At 47.0% G+C, this 21,432-nt stretch overlaps 2 protein-coding genes across 4 annotated transcripts in view; both read left to right on the top strand.

The window, feature by feature from the left end:
* The window catches only part of atpv0e2 (ATPase H+ transporting V0 subunit e2), a 34,568-nt gene extending 32,335 nt beyond the window's left edge, over positions 1 to 2,233 (top strand). For both annotated transcript variants that reach the window (XM_070553604.1, XM_070553605.1), the window contains one exon: positions 2,126 to 2,233. The gene's annotated coding sequence lies outside the window, so the exon portion shown is untranslated. The remainder of the gene's footprint in view (positions 1 to 2,125) is intronic.
* A 9,903-nt stretch (positions 2,234 to 12,136) lies between these two features.
* LOC139070694 (CREB3 regulatory factor-like) overlaps positions 12,137 to 21,432 on the top strand; it is a 37,954-nt gene continuing 28,658 nt past the window's right edge. The window contains exons 1-5 of one of the 2 annotated variants that reach the window (XM_070553406.1): positions 12,137 to 12,364; positions 18,325 to 18,398; positions 18,486 to 18,568; positions 18,642 to 18,758; positions 18,832 to 19,537. In XM_070553406.1, the coding sequence (XP_070409507.1) occupies positions 18,560 to 18,568; positions 18,642 to 18,758; positions 18,832 to 19,537 (832 nt within the window). In that variant the 5' untranslated portion in view covers positions 12,137 to 12,364; positions 18,325 to 18,398; positions 18,486 to 18,559. Of the gene's footprint in view, positions 12,365 to 12,796; positions 12,909 to 18,324; positions 18,399 to 18,485; positions 18,569 to 18,641; positions 18,759 to 18,831; positions 19,538 to 21,432 lie in introns of those variants that run through there. The other variant, XM_070553407.1, reaches the window with a different exon arrangement.

Below are 21,432 nucleotides of genomic sequence, written 5' to 3'. Positions count from 1 at the left end.
AAGAACGGTTCGGAGTGAAAATGGCTATTTTGTTGCTAATTAGCAGGAAATATCTAGAAGAAAGTTCTACAGAAAGTAGCTAAGGGTCCTCAGAAATGTAGCTAGCTTTGTCACTAGGCGTTAGGAACAGCGACAAAGTGGCACTGCCTCTCTCTCTGCTGCTAAAGCTACGGATAGCAAACGCTACGGGCGATGCCTGAGCGTGAACGCGCATGAAGCAGCCTGCTCGACCCGAGCATCTCTCTTTTTCTGTGATTTTACAGAAAAACAGGCAATCACAGTAAAAATGCCAGGGCTCATTCTACAGGACCAGGGCATTGCAGGAGAATGTATGAAGAAGACATTTATTATTTCTATACATGTTCTGGCTGTCAGACTTCCATAATGTCCCTTTAATACGTGTAAAAGCTATTTCTTATTTCTACCTACAGATTTCCACCGGGCAGTTTTAGAGTAGAACATGTTTTTATAAAGCTCCTCTCTAGATAAAAATCTAAAGTTGCTTCACAAACACATGAAAAATAAGATAATAATGGGAGAAAATATTAATAGATTTAACTGTTTTTACTGTATGATTAAATAGTAAACATTAATGTGAATGATTCGTTGTACTAGATTAGAATCTAGACCATCTCTTCTCTTCATCTACAGGACTAGTGTTGGACCTCTGTTTGCAGAAAATCGTCAATTGAACCGAAATCGCAATTTCTGCTAGAAAAATTGCGATTCAATCTTTTCCTAACACCGTTCAGCCCCCCCCCCCCCCCCCCGAAGATAAAAACTAAGTCCCACCCGACAGCACAGTGCTGACACACGATTGGATCGGCCTATTTTGGGCCGGAGGTCAGACGGTTTGAACTGGAGCGGTACAAGATGGATTCTCCTGAGTTTGGAAACCTCCAAATCTCGCCAGAATTCACCTTACAGCCAAAGGTCCGTGTTGCTCCGATGTCACCAGCAAGAACATCCGGTTAGCCGGTAGTACCGGTTAACCCGTGCAGCCGATATCACCCACAGCCTTATTCATGTATCATTAGCAGTGCTTAATTTGATTTACTCTAAATTTAGAACCAAAAATAATGTTTTTGACTGCTCAACCCTTTCTGCAGCAGCGTGTCTGGGCCGTCCGACAGGCGTCTGACTAAACGCATAACTACTTCTCCTGCCTGTCTGCTTTAATTGTGGCCTTCAGTAGAGAGTGCTGCTGTTGTGTCCTTGGGCAAGACACTTTACCTGCTGGTGGTCGGAGGGACCGTGGCCTCCATCAGGGCAGCTGTGGCTAGCTCATCCCCACCAGCGTGTGAATGTGTGGATGACTGGTTGTGCTGTAAAGCGCCTTGGGGGGCTGTAGAGCCCTAAGAAGCCACTACAGTGATGTGGACCGGCCACATCAGCCTGCTGTATATTCTCTGACTGTGAGGCCTCATTCTAACATAGGATTGCTGCTCTCTTGCCTCTTTTACGTTTGCCCTCTCGCTGTGTTCAAGCACTTTGTTCAGCCGGCACGCCGTCCTGAATGCTCTACAAGTAAATAAGTATGGTGGTAAATAGACAAGGCATCAGCTCAGCTATTTAAAAAACCCTTGGATTTGATTTAATAAAATATTCTCACCTATTTGCTAAAATGTTTGAATACTTCCCCAAACACCTCAGTGAGAAGCAACGCGGTCTTTCAGTGGGACCAGAGTTGAGGGTTGGTCCTGCCTCATCCTGCAGGAGGCCGGATCGGATCCAGACCTGCGTCTTTAGGTTTAGTTTCCATCCAGGGTCAGGCGAAGGTGCCGGCTGAAACCTTCAGCAGATCCTTGGAGCTGAAGCCAGAATGTTTACATGTGGGTTCATGAACTGAAACAAACTGCTGTGGCGGTGCTTTGTTCTTCTCCAACTCTGAGAAAGCTTCATTTGGACTCTGAGAAGTCGGAGGAGAGCAGAAACCTGCTGCTAACACGTGCAGATGGGACACAACTCAGGAACGTTTAACCGTCTCCTGCTGCCTGATGTTGTAAATGTTCACGGGCCCTTTTTACTTCCTGTTCTTCGGTTATTGGCATCTGTAGAAACTTTAATTCATTTCTCTTCCTGAATGAGGAAATAAAGTGTTCTTCCCTTTGTGTCTCTGCTCCAGGACCGACGGATGGCTGGGCCCCTGATACACGCACACACACACACACACACACACACACACACACACACACACACACACACACACACACATCATGGATTGTGTTGCAGGTTTCAACAACACAGAGATGTGGGAGTTCTGCAGACGTGAACAAATGAATCCTCCCTCCTGAAGCGGTGCAGTCCCGTAGTTTCCTCCACTCAGTTTATGTTTAGCAATCAATGTCTTTGTTTATTTATTTGTTTATTTATTTGTTTATTTGTTTGTTTATTTAGTTGTTTATTTGAGTTGCAGCCACTGATGTGAGCCTTGTTATATAACATGTATTATCTGTGATGTAACTGTGTGTGTGTGTGTGTGTGTGAACCATCCCTCCCTTCACTTTCACTCCATGTCAGCTCACCCCACCCCCTCCACACTGTGGAGGACCTTGTTGCCGTGGTGATCTCGCCACCCAGATCAATCTGTCTCCTCTTGAGCCATTTAGATGAACCTGGCCGATCTGCAGCAGCTGGTGACCGTCCTCTCCTGCGATCCAGCCGTTAGTTCAGGCCTCCTTCCCTCTGTCTCTGAAGCTGCAGCAGATGAATGATTTTCGGACCTAATCCTCCCGCAGCTTTCAGCTCGCTGTGGTTTATTTAGTCTTGCTTGCTGTTTGGTTTGTTTCCGTGATCCACGGCTTCAAATGTGCAGATTATCGCCCAAAAGTGTAAAGTAATGAAGGGTTGTACGATTTGGGCCCAAATACAGCAACAACAATGGGATTGATCTAAAACAGGTGAGACACCCGTGCATCGTACTGAGCTGGCTTTCACACCAGAGATTTGAAGTTTAACCGACAGCTGTTGTCACAAACAAATGTACACAAAGCCATTTTCTTCTCCGTCCACCCAGTTTAGTCCCAGATGTCCTCTGAGTGTCCTCTCACAACACACAGACCACGAGCAGCAGCTACACCTCCTAGCCTCCAGCCCCCACCTCTCCAAAAACACTTTGCTTCAGCCAAAAAGAAACTAAATCAAAATACAGCTACTTTTTAGAAAGACCAAATTGCTTTGTATCTTTCACCCCCCCTCCCCCAACCCCCTGTAGCTGTGGTGGTGGCGTGTGTCCAGGGGGGACTCTGATTGGACGGGTTGGTCTGTAACAGCAGATGTGGTTTTCTCAGAAAAAGCGGAGCCACTCAGACTCCGAGGGACTCGGCGGTGGGACCGCTTTAGTCAGACAGAAGGATGGACATGTCCACAGGCTTGCTCTCACTTGTTCCATCTTGCTTTCGGACCTTCGTCATCCACTCACCGGACCAGTTCTGGATGGGTTCTTGTGGTTTTTAAAGATGCTCTTCTCACCCAGTCAAGGACAGAATCACATAGTCAGTGTCAGCGAATCACGGGACACCAAACGGCGTTGTTCTCACCCGGCCAGAGGGCAAAATGAACCCCCCTCTCCCGAGCAAACACGCTGACAGTGAACGCACCTTAATGATGTGTCAGATCTGTGGGTTTTATTTATTTATTTGTTTATTTATTTATTTTGATTAATCCGATGATGACTGCCCACTATTCATCTGTTAAATGCTCCTGGCAGGATTCAGAGATGATTTTATAGCGTGTTAGTCACCATGGTAACAGACATTTAATAAATGTAAATGTTGATGGAGATGGTAAATGTAACTGTTCTTGTGAAGTAAACGGCTCCATACGAGTGGAGTTTTATGAGTTTGTCTGGTCAGATCCGATCAGCTCTGTCTGTGAGTTTATTCTAGTGGAACCACGTTTGTTACTGTCAGACGTCTACATCCACTCTTCAGGGGCATCACGCTCACGAGTTTAGCCTTCTAGTGGTTGATTTGAAATGTGTTTTTTTTCTCACAATTCAGGTTTATTTCTATAGCATCAAATCAGGACCAGGGTCGTCTCAAGGACCTTCACAGTACAGGTCATTAAGCCAATCAGTAACAAGTTTCCTATATGAGGAACCCAGCAGGTCGCATCGAGTCACTGACTAGTGTCAGAGTCCTTACAGCAATCCTCATACTAAGCAAGCATGCAGCGACAGTGGAGAGGAAAACTCCCTTTTAACAGGAAGAAACCTCCAGAGAATCCTGGCTCAGTATAAGCAGCCATCCTCCACGACTCACTGGGGATGGAGAAGACGGAGCAGACACACACACACACACACACACACACACACACACACACACACACACACACACACACACACACACACACTCACACACACACACATCTACACACATGCACACACACCTACACATGCACACACACACACATCCACACACATGCACACACACACCTACACATGCACACACACACCTACACATGCACACACACACATCTACACATACACACACACATCCACACACATGCACACACACACCTACACATGCACACACACACACACATCCACACACATCCACACATCTACACACACACACATCTACACATACACACACACACCAGGTAATGTTTTTTGGTTGCATTTTCTTAGCAGAGATTCTATTTCTTAGCAAAATAAACTTTATTGTCTTTTTCTGAGTGAATCTAATTACAACAGATGAACTAGTAGTAGCACATTCCATGTCAAAGTAAAATGTTATCAAGAGAGGGAGAATGTTCCATTCAATTGTAACTTCTCTGATTTTAAAGTTTTATTTAGATGTTTTAGACTGACAGAAGCTGGTTTTGATATTCAGGAACCACCAAAGGCTCTGGTCTAGAGCACCATTATACCCACCCACCGGGAAACCAGTTTCAGATCGCTGTTGACTGCGAGGATGGAGATGCCTAGAGCAGAAAAGACGTCTTCAAGCTGGACTGAAACCTTCAGCCGTCCACATGGAAGAGACAGGTGTCTTCTGGAGAAAAGCATTAGGGTGAGACCACCAATGAATCTCAGCAAACTACTTGACCTGCTCAGATGAGCCAGATATCAGTGATTACCTTACAGGTGTGGAACACTGCTGCACGTGCTGATACCATCGACATATATACTGGACAATTCATTTCCATAGGCTCCAATAACATGTTTTTGAGGTAAAATGGGAGGTGGCCACCACCGCCATTTTGACCGTGTCACAGGTTCCGTCAAGCCCACACAATTCCACAAAAGGGAAGAGAGGAGGAGCTGAGGGTGGGGCTGTAAGGCTGGGATCAACTGACGACACCTGTTGAACTGAAGCGATGTAGCTACAAGCTAACCCAAAGCTAACATGGAGGTGGCAGCTAAGCTAACGGAGGTAGCAACCTAGCTACAACCGGAGTTAACTGTGCACAACACCAGAGCTTCTGAGTCAGAGATACGCCGGGCTGACCGCTGGGTAAAACCGGGTGGAAAACATCGGTCTCCCGAGAGCTCCACAAGCCGATAGTGGGAACCCAGCTCCACCAACATGTTATATTTCATCCCATTTTCTAAAGTGCAGCATTATGTTAAATGCACTGGGTTTTACCCTATTACATTTAAATGTCATGGTTAAACAGTACATGTTAAAATCTAAGCTCAGCTCGGCAGTGACCTAAAATACATAAATATAATTTTACTTACCGAAAAAATGAAGTGGAGACTCCTTGGACGCTCTATTAGTGCAATTAATGCCACAGCAAGTCATTTTGTCCAACAATTGCACAAAAATATCCAAACAAGAATACACACACACAGAGACTCAAAATCCCGGAGCAGTTTCCAGGCCAGACCGAGGCTCTACTGAGGCCTTTCCACGGAGCTAGCTCTGTGGTCACGTGGGTCTGATGCTCATTAATTATACAGAATTTTAGGCTTTTAATACACTTAAACAGAAGAGTGAGAAAAACATTCACCCCCTCAGAGTTGTCATGAGTGTAAACTAGATCATTTAAACCAAAAACATGTTCTGGTACCAGGCTGTAAACATGTTTATTTCTGCTGTGAAATTGGTATTTTTAACATGGGAGTCAATGAGGATTTGCTCGGTTCTGACACCAGCCCCTAGTGGATGAGGGTGGAACTGCAATTTTTCTTACTTCCTGTTTTGAATCATATCCAGACCCGGATTATGGGGGCTTGGCTGATGCGGGTGCTTCTCCCCCTGAGAACAGCGTACAAGGCATTCATTCCTGCTGGAGACCGCTGCAAATGTATTGTTTAAAGGAGTTTCACACACCTTTAAGAGAAATCTAAATAAAGAACGCCATTCTTGTGTTTGGAATCAAACGTTTAATCGTTTTAACCTTAAAGAGGAACAGTTTAACTCTCAAACCACGTCTTTGATAAGGAAGGCATTAATGTGGGATTAGATTCTTTTCTAAATCAAACAAACCTTCATCCTTTTATCTAATCTCACAAGGATTAAATAACAAGTGCACATGGGCAGAAAGTAGTGCCCTTGTCTGGCTATTTGTGCATTTCGTCCACCTCTGTGGGACTAATCGGGTTATCTTGATGCTCAGAGACAAGGTTGGTGATAACTCACGCTGAATCCTCTGAGCGTGAAAGATTGACCTAATCCATCCAGCGTCCTAAGGGACAATCTGGGAGGGTGTATGATGCTGTGCTAACATCACATGTAGAGATGAAACCGTTCTCATTCACTAATCTGTTTTTCGGGTGTTGAACCAGAAGCAATTAGTTGTTTTTTGCTCAAAGGCGGCAGCTGAATTATAGGGATAGGGCTGCTGAAAAGGCCTCATGAACAAAAGGTTCAGATAGATTCAACCTCCTAGACGTCAGTGACTTATGTTTGATTGTCTTCAGTCTACGCTTTTGTAACGGTTTTTATATCAGGATATCCCCCTGGTGTTGTGAGGCTCTGCTGGGAACGTCTGGCAGTGTCTCCTGTCAATTCCCACAGAACTTCCAACACGTCTGGGGGAGGACATGAGTCTGAGTGGGCCATGTTCTGTGCCTCCGTTCTCAAGGCAGCCGGCCAGAACCGGGGCCGCATGTCACGTTGCGGTGTTGGTAGGACCCAAAATGCAGGAACCCAAGATGACTCAAGGCAGGAGGTGATATAAGAAAATATCCTTTATTTGGATGAGCCCAGAACAACAAAAATAGATCCAAAGGCAGGGAGCCAATAAGTCCAAAAATGTTCAACAACTAAGCTAGAGACCAAAACACAAAAGACTAGAAAAGACCGATTCAAAATGCTAGAGACTAGAGAAGGCTTGACAGAATCACCACAACGGACCGACACAAGACAGAGACAAGACAGGGCTTATATACACAGGGAGGAGTAATTAGGGAAAATGGCAGCAGGTGTGTGGCGTGAGGGCTGGAGGGAAGACCGGTGAATATGATAATCTAACTGGGAAAACAGAAGCAGAGGAGAGCAAATACCTAAACACAAAACTAAACAATAATTATCTAAAGACAGAGGGAAGGGCTCAAACTAGCTGGAGGAGCACACACACACACACACACACACACACACACACAAGTTTGAGACCACTTGAGAAATGTCCAACAGTCATATTTTTGCCTTCTCCACTGAGGCAGGACGCAGTAAGACAAACATTTGGAAATTCTTAAATGACCCTGAGAGTTATGGCACATCAGAGTCAAGTGGAATATGTCACCAGCAGTGAGCCGGAGGATCCAGCGGGAAACTGGATGATCCTTGACCCACCTTAAGACTGTTACTGGTGCCAACTGCAGCCCAGACGACATCTGAGACTGAAGAACTTCAAAATCGACTAACATCTTCAAAGGCCTCATCTCCTTGAACACCACAGAAGTGACCGTGGACTTTACAAGAAAACACCAAACAAGAAGGATTTATTCTCTGATCATTAGAAGTTTAACCTCGAAGGTCCTGATGGTTTCCAATGTTACCAGCCTGACAAGAAGATCCCACCTGAGATATGTTCTACACACCACAGTGGAGGGGGGCCATAATGGTTTAGGTGTTGTTTCAGTCAGTGGAGCTTCAGGAGGTGCAGGGCATCAGAGGGATGCTGGCTATGTCCAGATGTTGCAGAGAGCATCGCTCGTGACCGAGGACCCTCGTCTGTTTGGTCACCACTGAGTTTTTCTACAAGACACTGTTCTCAGGTCTTCCAGGACAAGATCTTCACTCTTTTGGGCCATTCTGCATGTTCCCTTGATCTAAATCCTATTGAGAAGCTTTGGGAATGGAAGCAAGGAATGTTCCAGACTGTAGATGTCCTCCCCTCTCACCTCGTGCATCAAGCAGGCCATAAGGAATTTCTGAAGTGATCAACAGCGATGGAGCTTCTCGTTGCTGAGTTCATGTGTGGAACTCTGATGAGGGTTAGGGTTAAAGGGTTTACTGCAGGTGTGGTCTTAAACTTTTGATCAGCTGTAAAACTTCCTGTTTCAATTTCAGCCTCGTTTTCAATTCGTTTCTGCTCAGAAAACATTTAGTCTCACTCTTGTCTCTCCTTGTTGCAGGTTGAAGCTCTACTTAGCTCCTTGTTAGCATCCAGCCATGAAGATTATGATGGTCGGCCATTTCTGTAGCGGTTTAAAGCTCTTGATAGGTAACGTGTAAAGCCAACCCCGGAGCATTGATCCAAGCATCAACGAACAAACAGCATTTAACATTCTTTAAAATGTGTTTGAACTTAACACCCGCCTACCCAGCTCACGGGAAAGGGTCTGCCGGGTTCTGGCTGTTTGCACGTTCACCACCGTGTGTGGTAGTGAACCCTAACGGCTGTTCCCAGAAACGGGTCAGACAAGGAGAAGAAGGAATAACAAAATAAAAACAACAACAATAAAATCTTATTCCCTTTATTTCCCTGCAGCTCTCCCTGGTTTAGTGGAGAGGAAATGCATTGTTGTATTTTGTTGATCCGTAGACTCAAATGATTAATTAAACTGAAATAAGAAACAGCATCAACCATGTTTGTATTATGGTGACTATTTCCTGCGGCATCAGCGGACAGGTTTAAGGTTTCACAGCCAGGAAGTTCATGAAGTCATCTTTCTGTTTCCTCCTGTTTGTGTTTATGTTTTGTTTCCCAGAACACAAAAGCTTGTTGGGCTTTAACTTTTGCACGAGCCTTTATGTTTGAGTTGTGCCCCACGTTGCTGCTATAGGCGCACTCACAGATGCTCTAATGTCCAACATGTGGGCGCAGATAAACACCAGCAGGTCACATGTCCTCAGAGTTAGGCACTCACACACCATCACAGCCCACCTCCGTCTCCTGGTGCATTAACATTTAACCATCCTCGTGCACGCAGCAGTCGTGTGACCTAAATACCACCAGCTGGATTATATGTCATCATAAAGGATGCTGCACCAGCGTCGCTGCTGTGTATGTCTGGAGGACTATTCAGTAGCGGAACACGTTTTTATTTTTAAATATAAAGATTAAATGATGACTTTCGTTTCCTCAAACTAAACTAATTTCCCACTAACCGATGTAGAAGCGAGACGCGTGTGCAGATGTGTCTGTGTGTAATCCTCGAAACTCAGAGGCACATTTCTTTTGGTGCCTTGCGATGCTGGCTCCAGTGTTCATTTGGATCTTCTGCCACAAAGTTTGATGAAATTCACTTTTTTTGTCACAATTTGATGTGAAAATGTGATTTTTCTCCTTTGCGTCAGTTGCTGTGTGCAAGGAGATATTTTCTTGACTATTTAGTAAGAAATCATATTATTAGTGATGTTGTGAAGTACAGTTTAAAGCAGCCGGCGTGAGCTGAAACGTGTTCTCCTGCACCCACCGGTCTGGAATGAAGGAAGCATCGTTGCATCCTCCTACGAGGAGCTGCTCACGTTCTCACCAGGAAACATCCAGACAAGTTCAGGTGGGGCGTTCACATTCATGTTGTTAAAAGCAATAAATCCTTTCATGTTTGGAGCCAAGCATGTGTGTAATCAGGTGGTTTAATAATAAAACAGCACCTCCTCCTCTGGTCTAAGAACAAATCTGGGGCCATTTTGGATTATACGGGTCTTCAGGAGTTCTCTTATTGTGACAGAGGAGAGCCTGCCTGCTGCTCCTCTGGTAAACATGTGCGACTGAAGGAGCTCGTGTCAGCCCCGGGCCCCGGCCTCGCGCTGGGGTCAGCAGGTTCTCCCGGTGTCCTTAAAGACGGGTCGCGTGTCTCCGCCCCTCTTACGAAGGCGGGTCCTAGCCGTTACTGTCTACCCGACGTAAAGTTGGCGCCAGTTACTCACAAACCCGGAAATGGAGTGGAAGACTTTCAAAATAATAATAATAATAATAATAATAATAATAATAATAATAATAATAATAATAATGCATTGAACTTATATTGCGCTTTTCTAGACACCCAAAGACGCTTTCACACACTCTCACATTCACACACTGCTAGTGATGGTAAGCTACTTGTAGCCACAGCCGCCCTGGGGAGGTCTGACAGAGGCGAGGCTGCCATTTGGAGCCGTCGGCCCCTCTGACCACCACTAACACAGGCAAGTTGGGTGAAGTGTCTTGCCCAAGGACACAACAGCAGGATACCCCTGGCGGGAGCTGGAATCGATCCCATGACCCTCCGATCATGAAGCAACCCGCTCTACCACCTGAGCTACTGCTGCCCAATACCCAATACCCAACCATTGTTATGGAACAGCAAAATATCTCACAGCCTTTTAAAAGGGTAATTAGCCTCTCATGAGTTTAGCACATAATCAGAAATTATCCTTTTTTCCTATGGTTAAGGATTTATATTGAATGTATCTTAAAAATGCATTTTAACATTACGTTGTCAGTCTCACTCTATGAGTCCATTTAATGTTTTAGGTGCAAATTCACCATCATTTCAGATCTTCAGGTGGAAATTATGTTAACAAATCAAATCTTAATAAATGTATAGCTATATATTTATGCATGCACAGGCCAAAAGTTCTGACACACCTTCTCATTCAAAGTGTTGTCTTTATGCTCATGACCTGTTACATCAGGTGATTCTCACTGAAGGCATCAAAAGTGTGTGTGTATATATATATATATATATATATATATATATATATATATATATATATATATATATATATATGTATGAAGTGTCTTGCCCATGGACTGAATGACTGCGTTACAGAGCAGGCACCTAACACCACTGTCACCGTTGCCTCATAGCGTAAGAGATTGAAGTTCCCCCACTTACCTGCGTACCGTCATAGTGTTTTTGAACGTCTATTTACTAATCACAGCTAAATAAAAATATCTAGGCACATCAGAGCATGAAGCAAAGCAGGACCTATGTGAACTAACAGGAGTCAAGGCTCCCACTGCTAAATGTGGGATATTTGTTAAATATTCTGAGATATATTTTAACCTTGAAAGAGGACACTAGCGTACAAGTTCTTCTGGAACCAGCCAGAAGGGGGCGCTTTCATAAACTTTGGCCTTAACTTCTGACTAAATAGAAAACAACCTTCAGGGTTGAGGAAAATTTCATACATGAAATTTAGCAGTCTGATGAACTTAAACTGATGCTTCAAATCTTTCCACGTTACAATGTTCAATACTCGTTTCTGTCGTTTATTTGTAAACGCTGCCGTGGTTGGTTTTAGGTGGAAAATGTCGGACAACTCTTTAATGATAACCACGCCAAGAAGCTGCTTTTACCGCTTCGTTCCTTTGGTGGACTTTTATTGTGAAATCCTTTCTTCAACGTTAACATGGTAAACTTCCGGTGTTGTCCGGGAGGTTTTCTGGAAACTTTTGCCCAACGCGAGCTGAGAGCTGTCGCTCTCATGGCTTCCTGTCGCTAACAGGTCAGCCGCTCCTCGCGCTCTCGGGTTTTATCCGCTCAAGGCTGGCACCTGGCGCTAAATAGCGCCTTGTCCCACCACTGACGCAGTTATTACGGCAGCGGCAGTCAGACAGGACGTCCACCTACGCCCTCCGTCTTCTTGTGTCCATAAAGTGGGCTGAAGTTCCGGAACCGACTGAGAAAGTGGCGGTCCGCTCCCCCCCCCGCGAGCCTAGCTTAGCGCACCACAACAGCGTGATTAGTGAAGACGTTAGTGCTGTCTCACCCTCACGGCAGGGCGCTAAAGGTGAGACAGGTGGTGTTCTCGGTCCGGTTCCTCCGCCATGTAGGCCAGCTCTGTCCGGCTGGGGACCACTCACTTCCTGCCTGCGGCCGTAGGTGGACCGGGTCACTTCGGTGGCTCCAGCCGGGATCCTCCTCCCTCTCCTGCGTGGATGGTGCGGGCCAGGCTCGTCTGGAGAGGCCCTGGCCGACATTTTCCCCCGGTCCTGTGGCCTTCAGCTCGGGGGGCATCCGAGGTCACAAGGGAAGGTAAACAGTTATTACACACACATGAGTGGGTTTGTTTAACAGCCACATGTTCATGAGTGCATCCTGTTTGAAAGGGGAGCACACGCGCTCTGCGGCAGCAGCGCCCCCAGGGCTGGACTCCTGGGTCGGCTCGGCCTTGCGGACAACTTTTCTCTGCCCGCTGCTCCACGCCGGAGGGCGGCTTTTATTTTGACACTGACTCGTTTCGGTTTGCAACCCGCAGCCCCAGCAGGAGGACCAGGACCAGGACCAGCCAGCCCCGCGACTTTAATACAAATAATAATAATAATAAATTAATAATAATAGTAATAATAATTCAGACAAACAGGTGATCTCCTAGCAGAAAGTGTGCACCAGCAGCAGCTTGGTGCACCTTCTGACGCCCAGGCTCATCCACGCGCTCACGCATCGCCACTATTAACCATTAACATCGGACATCCGGTGGCACTGCCAGCTGCGCCCCATTTTATTGTTGTCTGAGCTCCGAGAGCGTTGCTGTCGTCTCGTCTGGATACTCCGCGACGCGCCTGCGAAGCCGCTGTCGGTGAGAATAAAGCCGCCCTGAATGCATGTATGCGGAGGAGAGTGAAGATGCCACGGTGTCTGCTGGAGGACGGCGGCTGGATGTGAGAGCGCGGCGGCTGGCCGTGCCATGCGGGACACGCTGCTGCTGCCACCGCGGCACCTTTCCGCTGCTTCACGCAGCCGTGGGACCCGCAGGGTGGCCGTGGCCCCCGCGAGTCCGCAGCGGGTCTTCTGCTGGACTCAAATCTGTTGTAGTTCGGGTCTGGTTGTGTTTATTTGGGCTTTATGGCGGATACGCACCGAGCTGAAGGACGGGCCAGTCCACGCTCCCCGCCGTGGAGGGGAAACGGAGCTCCAAGGACACGGAGAGGCGGGGGCGCAGCCCGCGCGTTATACGGTCTAACCGACTTTCTGCTCTTTATTTGTTGTTTTTGTTTTTTCTCGCACTTGCTAAAAGTGTTGGGATCGTTTTGGGAGAGGGAAAACGTGCCCGCTGCGTCCGCCGCCCGGTTTTTAGGGGCTTCCTTCCCAGACCGCCTGCAGCACACCGTGTCTCCGCTCCGCGCTTCCCCGGATCATCGCAGCTTTTCGGCCGCGCTGTGATTTCCAGCCTCTCTGGGCCGCACTCCCGTCTCCGTGCGCAACCCTCGCGCCGGGATTTGGGTTTTCCAGCCCAAAAAAGGCCTCCAGCTGCAGAACGCCCATTGTCTGGTCAGAGTGGCAGACCTCCCCGCTGCTCGGACCTTTTGGGTCCAGCTGGAGCCTTGTTTAAAAAGATTTAATGCAAAGTTTTGAGGATAAAATGAATGAGTATTAACTCGTTATTATATGTTTGTTATTCTTTATTCCTACAGTAAAGAGAAAGAGAAAAAAATGCGTTTTGAATAGAGAATTAGTTTATTTACAAAAACATAAAAATAAAAAACCCACCAATCAGAAACAACGTAGTCAGCAACGTTACGTGCAGCAGTTCAGTTCAAATTAAAACCTTAAAGAAAACTCAGATTCAGACCTACATCATCAAGCCCAGGGGAGAAGTTGTTTCTCAACCACAGTAATATTAATAGCGAGGCCTTCCATCCCATAATCTGTTATGTTGGTTCCTGCAGGACCACAGTGTTGCAGTGACATCACATCCTCTAAAAGTATGAAAGTGTGCAACATTTGCTCCTGTTGCATCGTTCCCTTTCACATTCCAGCCAGAAGCAGCGAAATGCATGGGTGTGTTTTTAAGATGTGTTTAAACTTCCAAACGGTAAAAATGGTCAAGTGTACCAGCGGTCCGAGACAAACGTGCCCAAAGTTGGGGCTGGGGGCCCACTGTGGGTCATGAAGCACCAGCAGGGGTCATGGGATGATGTCCAGAAATCCAATCACGCTTCAGAATCTGTCATAACTGTTAAATATTCATCATAAACAGACCATATTGTGATGAGGTGTTAGCTGTAAACCGTTACGGCTAGGCTAAAGCTACTGCACTCTGTAGGCTAACCTTTTGCACCTGTTAGCAACACATTCATTATTATTATGTTACTGCTGTCATCCCGCCTCACATCATCAAGGTTTGGATACAAATATACCTAACGATGGTCTGACTTCATGTGTTAGCATCAATGCTAATGTTTAGCTTTACCTCCGAGTGGATAACAGCCTTCACGAGGTGTAAACGAAAATAATTAAGTTATTATTTACATGTGTGCTACATGGCAGGCCAAAGCTGTTAGCGGTTAGCTACGATCAGGCCCTTTAGCAGCAGTTGTGGCGCTAGGACATCACTGCAACAAGAGTGGATGGTTGTAACCCTTAGCATGTTAGCTATACGGTGTTTGTAGGATGTGGAGGAGTCAGCTGTGAGCAGATACACGTCTGGGAACGACCAGGGTTGTTGCGTGGCTAGGAGGGTGTGGAAGTCCTCTGTGGCTGGATCCAGGAGGACAACATTGGTTTTGCTATGCGTGAACTTGAACACATCAGCCATGACACACCACGCTGTAAACATTAGCACACATGCTTGCTTTGGTCACACACACTGGGGTTGTGTTGACATCTTGTTTACAAACAGCTAAACAGCTAGCTAAATGTAGCATGTGTAGATGTTGGTGAGCTGAAGAGACGAATGGACTTTAGTTACCTTGGAGCCTTGTGTTGGTCCAGCACATGCACATGAAGGTTGTTGCAGAGTCAACACAGCAGGCTGGTGCGTCAGGGTAGAGCAGCCCGGGAGAGAAGATCTGAACAAAGCAGCTCTCACCGATACCGATGTGGATCCAGATGATCGATGTGGCAGATGGAGTGAAAGTCTCTGTTTATCAGATTTGCAGACGGTCGTTTCTCCTCGCTGAAACAAGGAAACTGGCACCGGAGCGGGTTGTGTTGTCGGTACAAACAAACCACTGGCACGAAAACGCTCCGTGCTGCTGCTGCTGTAACCAAGCACTAACAACATGTCTAAACATTTAAAACATGCTGCCTTATCGTTTTTTTTATCAGCTCTGGCGTGTGTGTGTGTGTGTGTGTGTGTGTGTGTGTGTGTGTGTGAACACTGTGCAGGGAACTAGCCTGTGTTGTGTGCCAAAGATCACTTTTTCCGTGCAGCGTGTCATAACCACCCAGTAACTTCCTATTTCCTCATTCCTGTATCCTGAGGCCGGTCCACAGAAGCGAGGAGCTGGAGCTGCTGAACCAGGGTCCGTTCGAGCTGCTGGCTTTGGCGTATCTGCAGGGATCAGACAGTGTGCTGCTGTTGTAATATGTTGGTCTCAGTGGGGATGTTACCCCATCTTGCATCATCTGTACGGATCCTGGCCTGATGGTGGCAGCGGCGTGGCCTTAAGTCCGCTCCTCCGCTCCGTGGCAGCATCCGGGCTGCGTGTCGCTGGTCGAGCCTGGAGCACCACTAGAAAAGCCGATGTTTTGGAGGATAACTGAGTCTGATAGAGGATTTGGCGAGCTGTAGGAATGCCGATCTGGGCCAGCATTAAGTCGTGGTTTTGTGTCTGGTCCCTGTTCTTCACGCTCGTGAGAAGAAACGTAGAACTCTCCGATTTAAATGGAGGCAGTAATCATCACCAACCTGCGTAATCTGTTACACATGCCAATCTAATCCCAACTCGTCAGCTCAGCTAAGTTAGCACACACTGCACAATTTTCTGTTGGCTGGAGCTAAGCTAACATTTAGCCCTGAGAATATTAACTTCCTCCTGTGACTCCCTCTCTGGTGCTGGAGGTGACCATGGATCCAGCCGGCTGTAACGTTAACACATTCAACACCAGAGCTCCTTGTGCTGCTGTAACATCTGTTCCAGCTGCAGGAACCTGCACGCTGGGCTAGTTCTCCATATCTGTCCAACAATAAAACTGCAGCCATTGTCTGCAGCAGAAGAGCGTTTACATCTGTTCTTTCCCTGTTGACACGGTTTCCACAGGAAGTGACATGTCCTACATTTTTTGCTGCAGCATGCTTGTTGATGTTGAATAAATGGATTTATTAATAGAAGAAACGGCCTGCAACCAGGAGCCACCGTGACTGAACAGCCCATCAACAGCCCACTGCTGACGGGTTTAACAGCAACACAAGCTAAATGATCTCAGAACAGCTGGTAGTTTTTCTAACAAGGTCCTTTTTTATTAGTTTGCAACAATAATTTTCAATAATACAGTTGAGCTGATATATCCCCCCCCCCCCCCCCCCACACACACACACCCTCCCCGTTACACTGCATCAAACCCAGGAAGCCCAACACAAAACCGTTTTCAAGGCAACACTTAATCAAAATACAAAAACAATATCAATAAAAGAGACTTTAGCGTAAACAATACAGATGACGACCAAACGGAGTTGAAATTATTAAATGATTACTAAGTACTTTTGATTTCCTCCAGGTGTGCATGAGACGTGGTCTCCACAGCCCAGTGGCCAACTGCTAGTGGGTGTGAGTCTTGAGGCATGGCAGCTTTATTCATAGAGCACATTTCATACACGAGGCAATTCAATGTGCTTTCCATTAGCAAGACCATTAAAGTCAATGTGTTAATTAAAAAGAAACAAAGCCAGGACAACAATGCATTAATATTAGAAGCCAGTAATAATAATCCCCATGTCATGGGGTGATTGCAACACCTTTTACTGGTGTCTTCAGCATCTATTATGCCATATAAAGCCCCCAAGCAGACCATCCAACAAAATACAAAGATTTAGAAAGAGATACTGGGACACACTGAAACAAATAAAGTCATCTTAACAGTATTTATCCTCCCTCCCAAAGACGGGGTAAAGATTCCCATCGGGACATATCTCGTTTGAGATTAGCCAATATAGGATTATAATTGGTCCCAAAAAAGTATTTACATGTATGTGTAATCCAAATATCTGAATATGTCTGGGCTTACACTCTACTGAATGTTAATATTATAATCTGAGATTTGACCAAAAGTACCAAGAAGAGTCAACAGCTTGAGGATGCTGTGCCACTCACACACCAGCCTCGGGTTTGCTCCGCCCCAGCGTGGGACACTCGTTCCGCTCTGCCTTAGGGAGTTGGACATGATTCAGAACATGGGCAGTCTGTGGCCTGTGATGTCATGAGTGCGTCTCTGAGCACGTGGGCGGGGCAAAGAGCATGGAGAAGTCTGCAGTGCCTCCATTATTGAACAAAAGCGACCTGAGCAGTTGTGCGGTTCTGACTCTGGGTTTGCCTCCTTTGCAGTAAGTCGGGCTCGTTCCCAGTGAGGGCTGGACTCGGCCAAGGCTGCCCTTTGTCACCGATTCTGTTCATAACCTTTATGGACAGGATTTCTAGCTGCAGCCAAGGTGTGGAGGACATCCGTTTTGGTGGCCTGAGGATCAGGTCTCTGCTTTTTGCAGATGATGTGCTCCTGTTGGCTTCATCAGAACGGGATCTTCAGCTTTCGCTGGAGCGGTTCGCAGCCGAGTGTGAAGCAGCTGGGATGAGAATCAACTCCTCTAAATCTGAGACCATGGTCTTGATTCTGAAAAGGGTAGAATGCCTTCTCCGGGTCAGGGATGAGGTCCTGCCCCAAGTGGAGGAGTATCTCGGGGTCTTGTTCACGAGTGAGGGGACGCTGGAGCGTGAGATCGATAGGCGGATTGGTGCTGCGACTGCAGTGATGCGGGCGTTGTACCGGTCTGTCGTGGTGAAGAGAGAGCTGAGTCAGAAGGCGAAGCTCTCGATTTACCGGTGGTAAATCCTCCTCCCTCGGTTTTTTATTTTATCAGCTTGTCTTTTGCCTTCATCTTGTTGATCTCTGTCATTGGGAAGGACAATAATTACCACAGAATTCCCTGGGTTAGTCTGTTTTCCATGACCCAAGGAAAACACCAGTAAAAACCATTCAGTCCAACGTGCGGGTTAGGGTTAGAGTCGGTGATGTGCTGCAGAACGTGAAGGAACGATGGAATGCTTCTGTTCTTTCAGTCTGCCACACGGAGAGCTCTGGAGCTGCAGCATGTAAGCAGAGGAGCTCCTACACCTGACCCTCTCATCCTCAGGTAAGAGACCTCCACACCTGCCTCCTGCACAATTCCCATAGTGAAGTGGTTTCCTCATGTTTTGGTTCTTCTCCATCCCACCTGAAGCTGCTTGTGCTCCCGCTGAAGAACTCACAGGAGCCTACGCCGTGTCCACACCCTCACACGGTCTTGCCCTGGGCATGCCTCAGGTAAAGTCCATCCTGGGAGCTCTTCCATCCTCACAATTCTACTGGTCCTCATGTTGGTCTCTGTTCGTTCCAGCCGGGCATGAATGGGATGGAGCCTGCGTTTGGCGAGGCCTACGCGGGTCACAGGGGCCTGCTGAGCCCCCGTCCACTGGCCATGTCGCCCCAGGGGGGCAGGACAGAGTACAACCAGGTGAGGAGACAGAAGGACAGTTATTCCACGTTCATGTCAGTCATATTTAGGCAAATGTATTTGCTCCTTTCAGCTCCTCATGCTGGGCTCCCAAGCGTTTCCACGGAAACGGCCCTTTGAGTTGTTGAGTGACCTCGTGGATGATGGGGGCTTCGGTGAGGACCAGCACCCGGAGCGCTGGGATGTGTCTGCTCTGGATGAGATGGCTCGCTACACCAAGCTGGGCCTCGGGGTCGGAGGGGAGCTCCTGGCCTACTCGGAGGAGTCGGTTCTGATGGGCTGCTGGGGCACGAGTCGGGAGGGGCAGGAGCAGGAGGAGGAGGAGGAAAGGAAGAGGAACAAGTACTCTACTCCTCCAGTCTCCCAAGAAGTCCAGGTGTCCGCGGTGGGAAAGGAGGATGGATGTGTTTCTGTTCCCATAGCAACAGAGAGGGAGGCGTGCACTACTGGAAGAGAGGTGGAAGGAGAACAGAAGGGAGGGTTATTAGGGGAGCACATTGTGGAGGTGTATCAGGTGGCACAGGAGGAAGGGGGAGATGCAGCAGCAGTGGTGGTGGGGGCGGCCCTGGAGCACTGCAGTGAGGAGCACAACTACTCCCTGAGCCAGGGAGGAGAGTTAGGGCTGGGCTCCGTACACAACTCCCAGTCCGAGGAGGTGCAGGCATCTGAGACACAGCAGGAGGTGCTGGGCAGCGAGGACAGCCAGGATAACACAGAGCTGGAGGACGAGGAGGAAACCGCAGTGGAGTCCGAACTCTCGAGCTCTGAAACCGAATGTGGTGAGTTAGAGCTTCTGTGTGTGTGTGTGTGTGTGTGTGTGTGTGTGTGTGTGTGTGTGTGCGTGTGTGTGTGTGTGTGTGTGTGTGTGTGTGTGTGTGTGTGTGTGTGTGTGTGAAGCTTTGTCCTCCCTATATAAAGCAGTCATTATTCTGGTGTCGGTTGTTGTTTTAAAACACAAATTAATCACATCAGTGATTTAGTGCACTTATAATAATAACTTAAAATAAACATATGTACAGGTCCTTATCAAAAAATTAGCATGCTGTGATAAAGTTCATTATTGACTGTAATGTACTGATAAACATTAGACTTTCATATATATTAGATTCATTACACACAACTGAAGTAGTTCAAGCCTTTTATTGTTTCTAATATTGATGATTGTGGCGTACAGCTCATGAAAACCCAAAACTCCTATCTCAAATAATTAGCATATTTCATCCGACCAATAACAGAAAAGTGTTTTTAATACAAAAAAAGTCAACCTTCTAATAATTATGTTCAGTTATGCACTCAGTACTTGGTCGGGAATCCTTTAGCAGAAATGACTGCTTCAGTGCGGCGTGGCATGGAGGCGATCAGCCTGTGGCACTGCTGAGGTGTTCTGGAGGCCCAGGATGCTTCGATAGCGGCCTTAAGCTCATCCAGAGTGTTGGGTCTGGCGTCTCTCAACTTTCTCTTCACAATATCCCACAGGTTCTCTACGGGGTTCAGGTCATACCATGGTCAGTAAACCATTTAGCAGTGGTGTTGGCACTGTGAGCAGGTGCCAGGTCGTGCTGAAAAATGAAATCTTCATCTCCATAAAGCTTTTCAGCAGATGGAAGCATGAAGTGCTCCAACATCTCCTGATAGCTAGCTGCATGGACCCTGCCCTTGATAAAACACAGTGGACCAACACCAGCAGCTGACATGGTGCCCCAGACCATCACTGACTGTGGGTACTTGACACTGGACTTCAGGCATGTTGGCATTTCCCTCTGCCCGGTCTTCCTCCAGACTCTGGCACCTTGATTTCTGAATGACGTGCAAAATTAGCTTTCATCTGAAAAAAGTACTTTGGACCACTGAGCAACAGTCCAGTGCTGCTTCTCTGTAGCCCAGGTCAGGCGCTTCTGCCGCTGTTTCTGGTTCAAAAGTGGCTTGACCTGGGGAATGCGGCACCTGTAGCCCATTTCCTGCACACGCCTGTACACGGTGGCTCTGGATGTTTCTACTCCAGACTCAGTCCACTGCTTCCGCAGGTCCCCCAAGGTCTGGAATCGGTCCTTCTCCACAATCTTCCTCAGGGTCCGGTCACCTCTTCTGGTTGTGCAGCGTTTTCTGCCACACTTGTTCCTTCCCACACACTTCCCACTGAGGTGCCTTGATACAGCACTCTGGGAACAGCCTATTCGTTCAGAAATGTCTTTCTGTGTCTGACCCTCTTGCTTGAGGGTGTCAATGATGGCCTTCTGGACAGCAGTCAGGTCGGCAGTCTTACCCATGATTGCGGTTTTGAGTAAGGAACCAGGCTGGGAGTTTTTAAAAGCCTCAGGAATCTTTTGCAGGTGTTTAGAGTTAATTAGTTGGTTCAGATGATTAGGTTAATAGCTCGTTTAGAGAACCTTTTCATGATATGCTAATATTTTGAGATAGGAGTTTTGGGTTTTCATGAGCTGTACGCCAAAATCATCAATATTAGAAACAATAAAAGGCTTGAACTACTTCAGTTGTGTGTAATGAATCTAATATATATGAAAGTCTAATGTTTATCAGTACATTACAGACAATAATGAACTTCATCACAATATGCTGATTTTTTTAGAAGGACCCGTCCTCAGTGGACCAGTGTCCACCCTGGGACTGGGAGATGGGGTTCAAATTCCGGTCGGGTCATACCAATGGGGTGTTA

The sequence above is a fragment of the Nothobranchius furzeri genome, chromosome 7, assembly GCF_043380555.1.
Source record: "Nothobranchius furzeri strain GRZ-AD chromosome 7, NfurGRZ-RIMD1, whole genome shotgun sequence".
NCBI classification, from domain to species: domain Eukaryota; kingdom Metazoa; phylum Chordata; class Actinopteri; order Cyprinodontiformes; family Nothobranchiidae; genus Nothobranchius; species Nothobranchius furzeri.
This window is presented reverse-complemented; position numbering and strand designations above follow the sequence as displayed.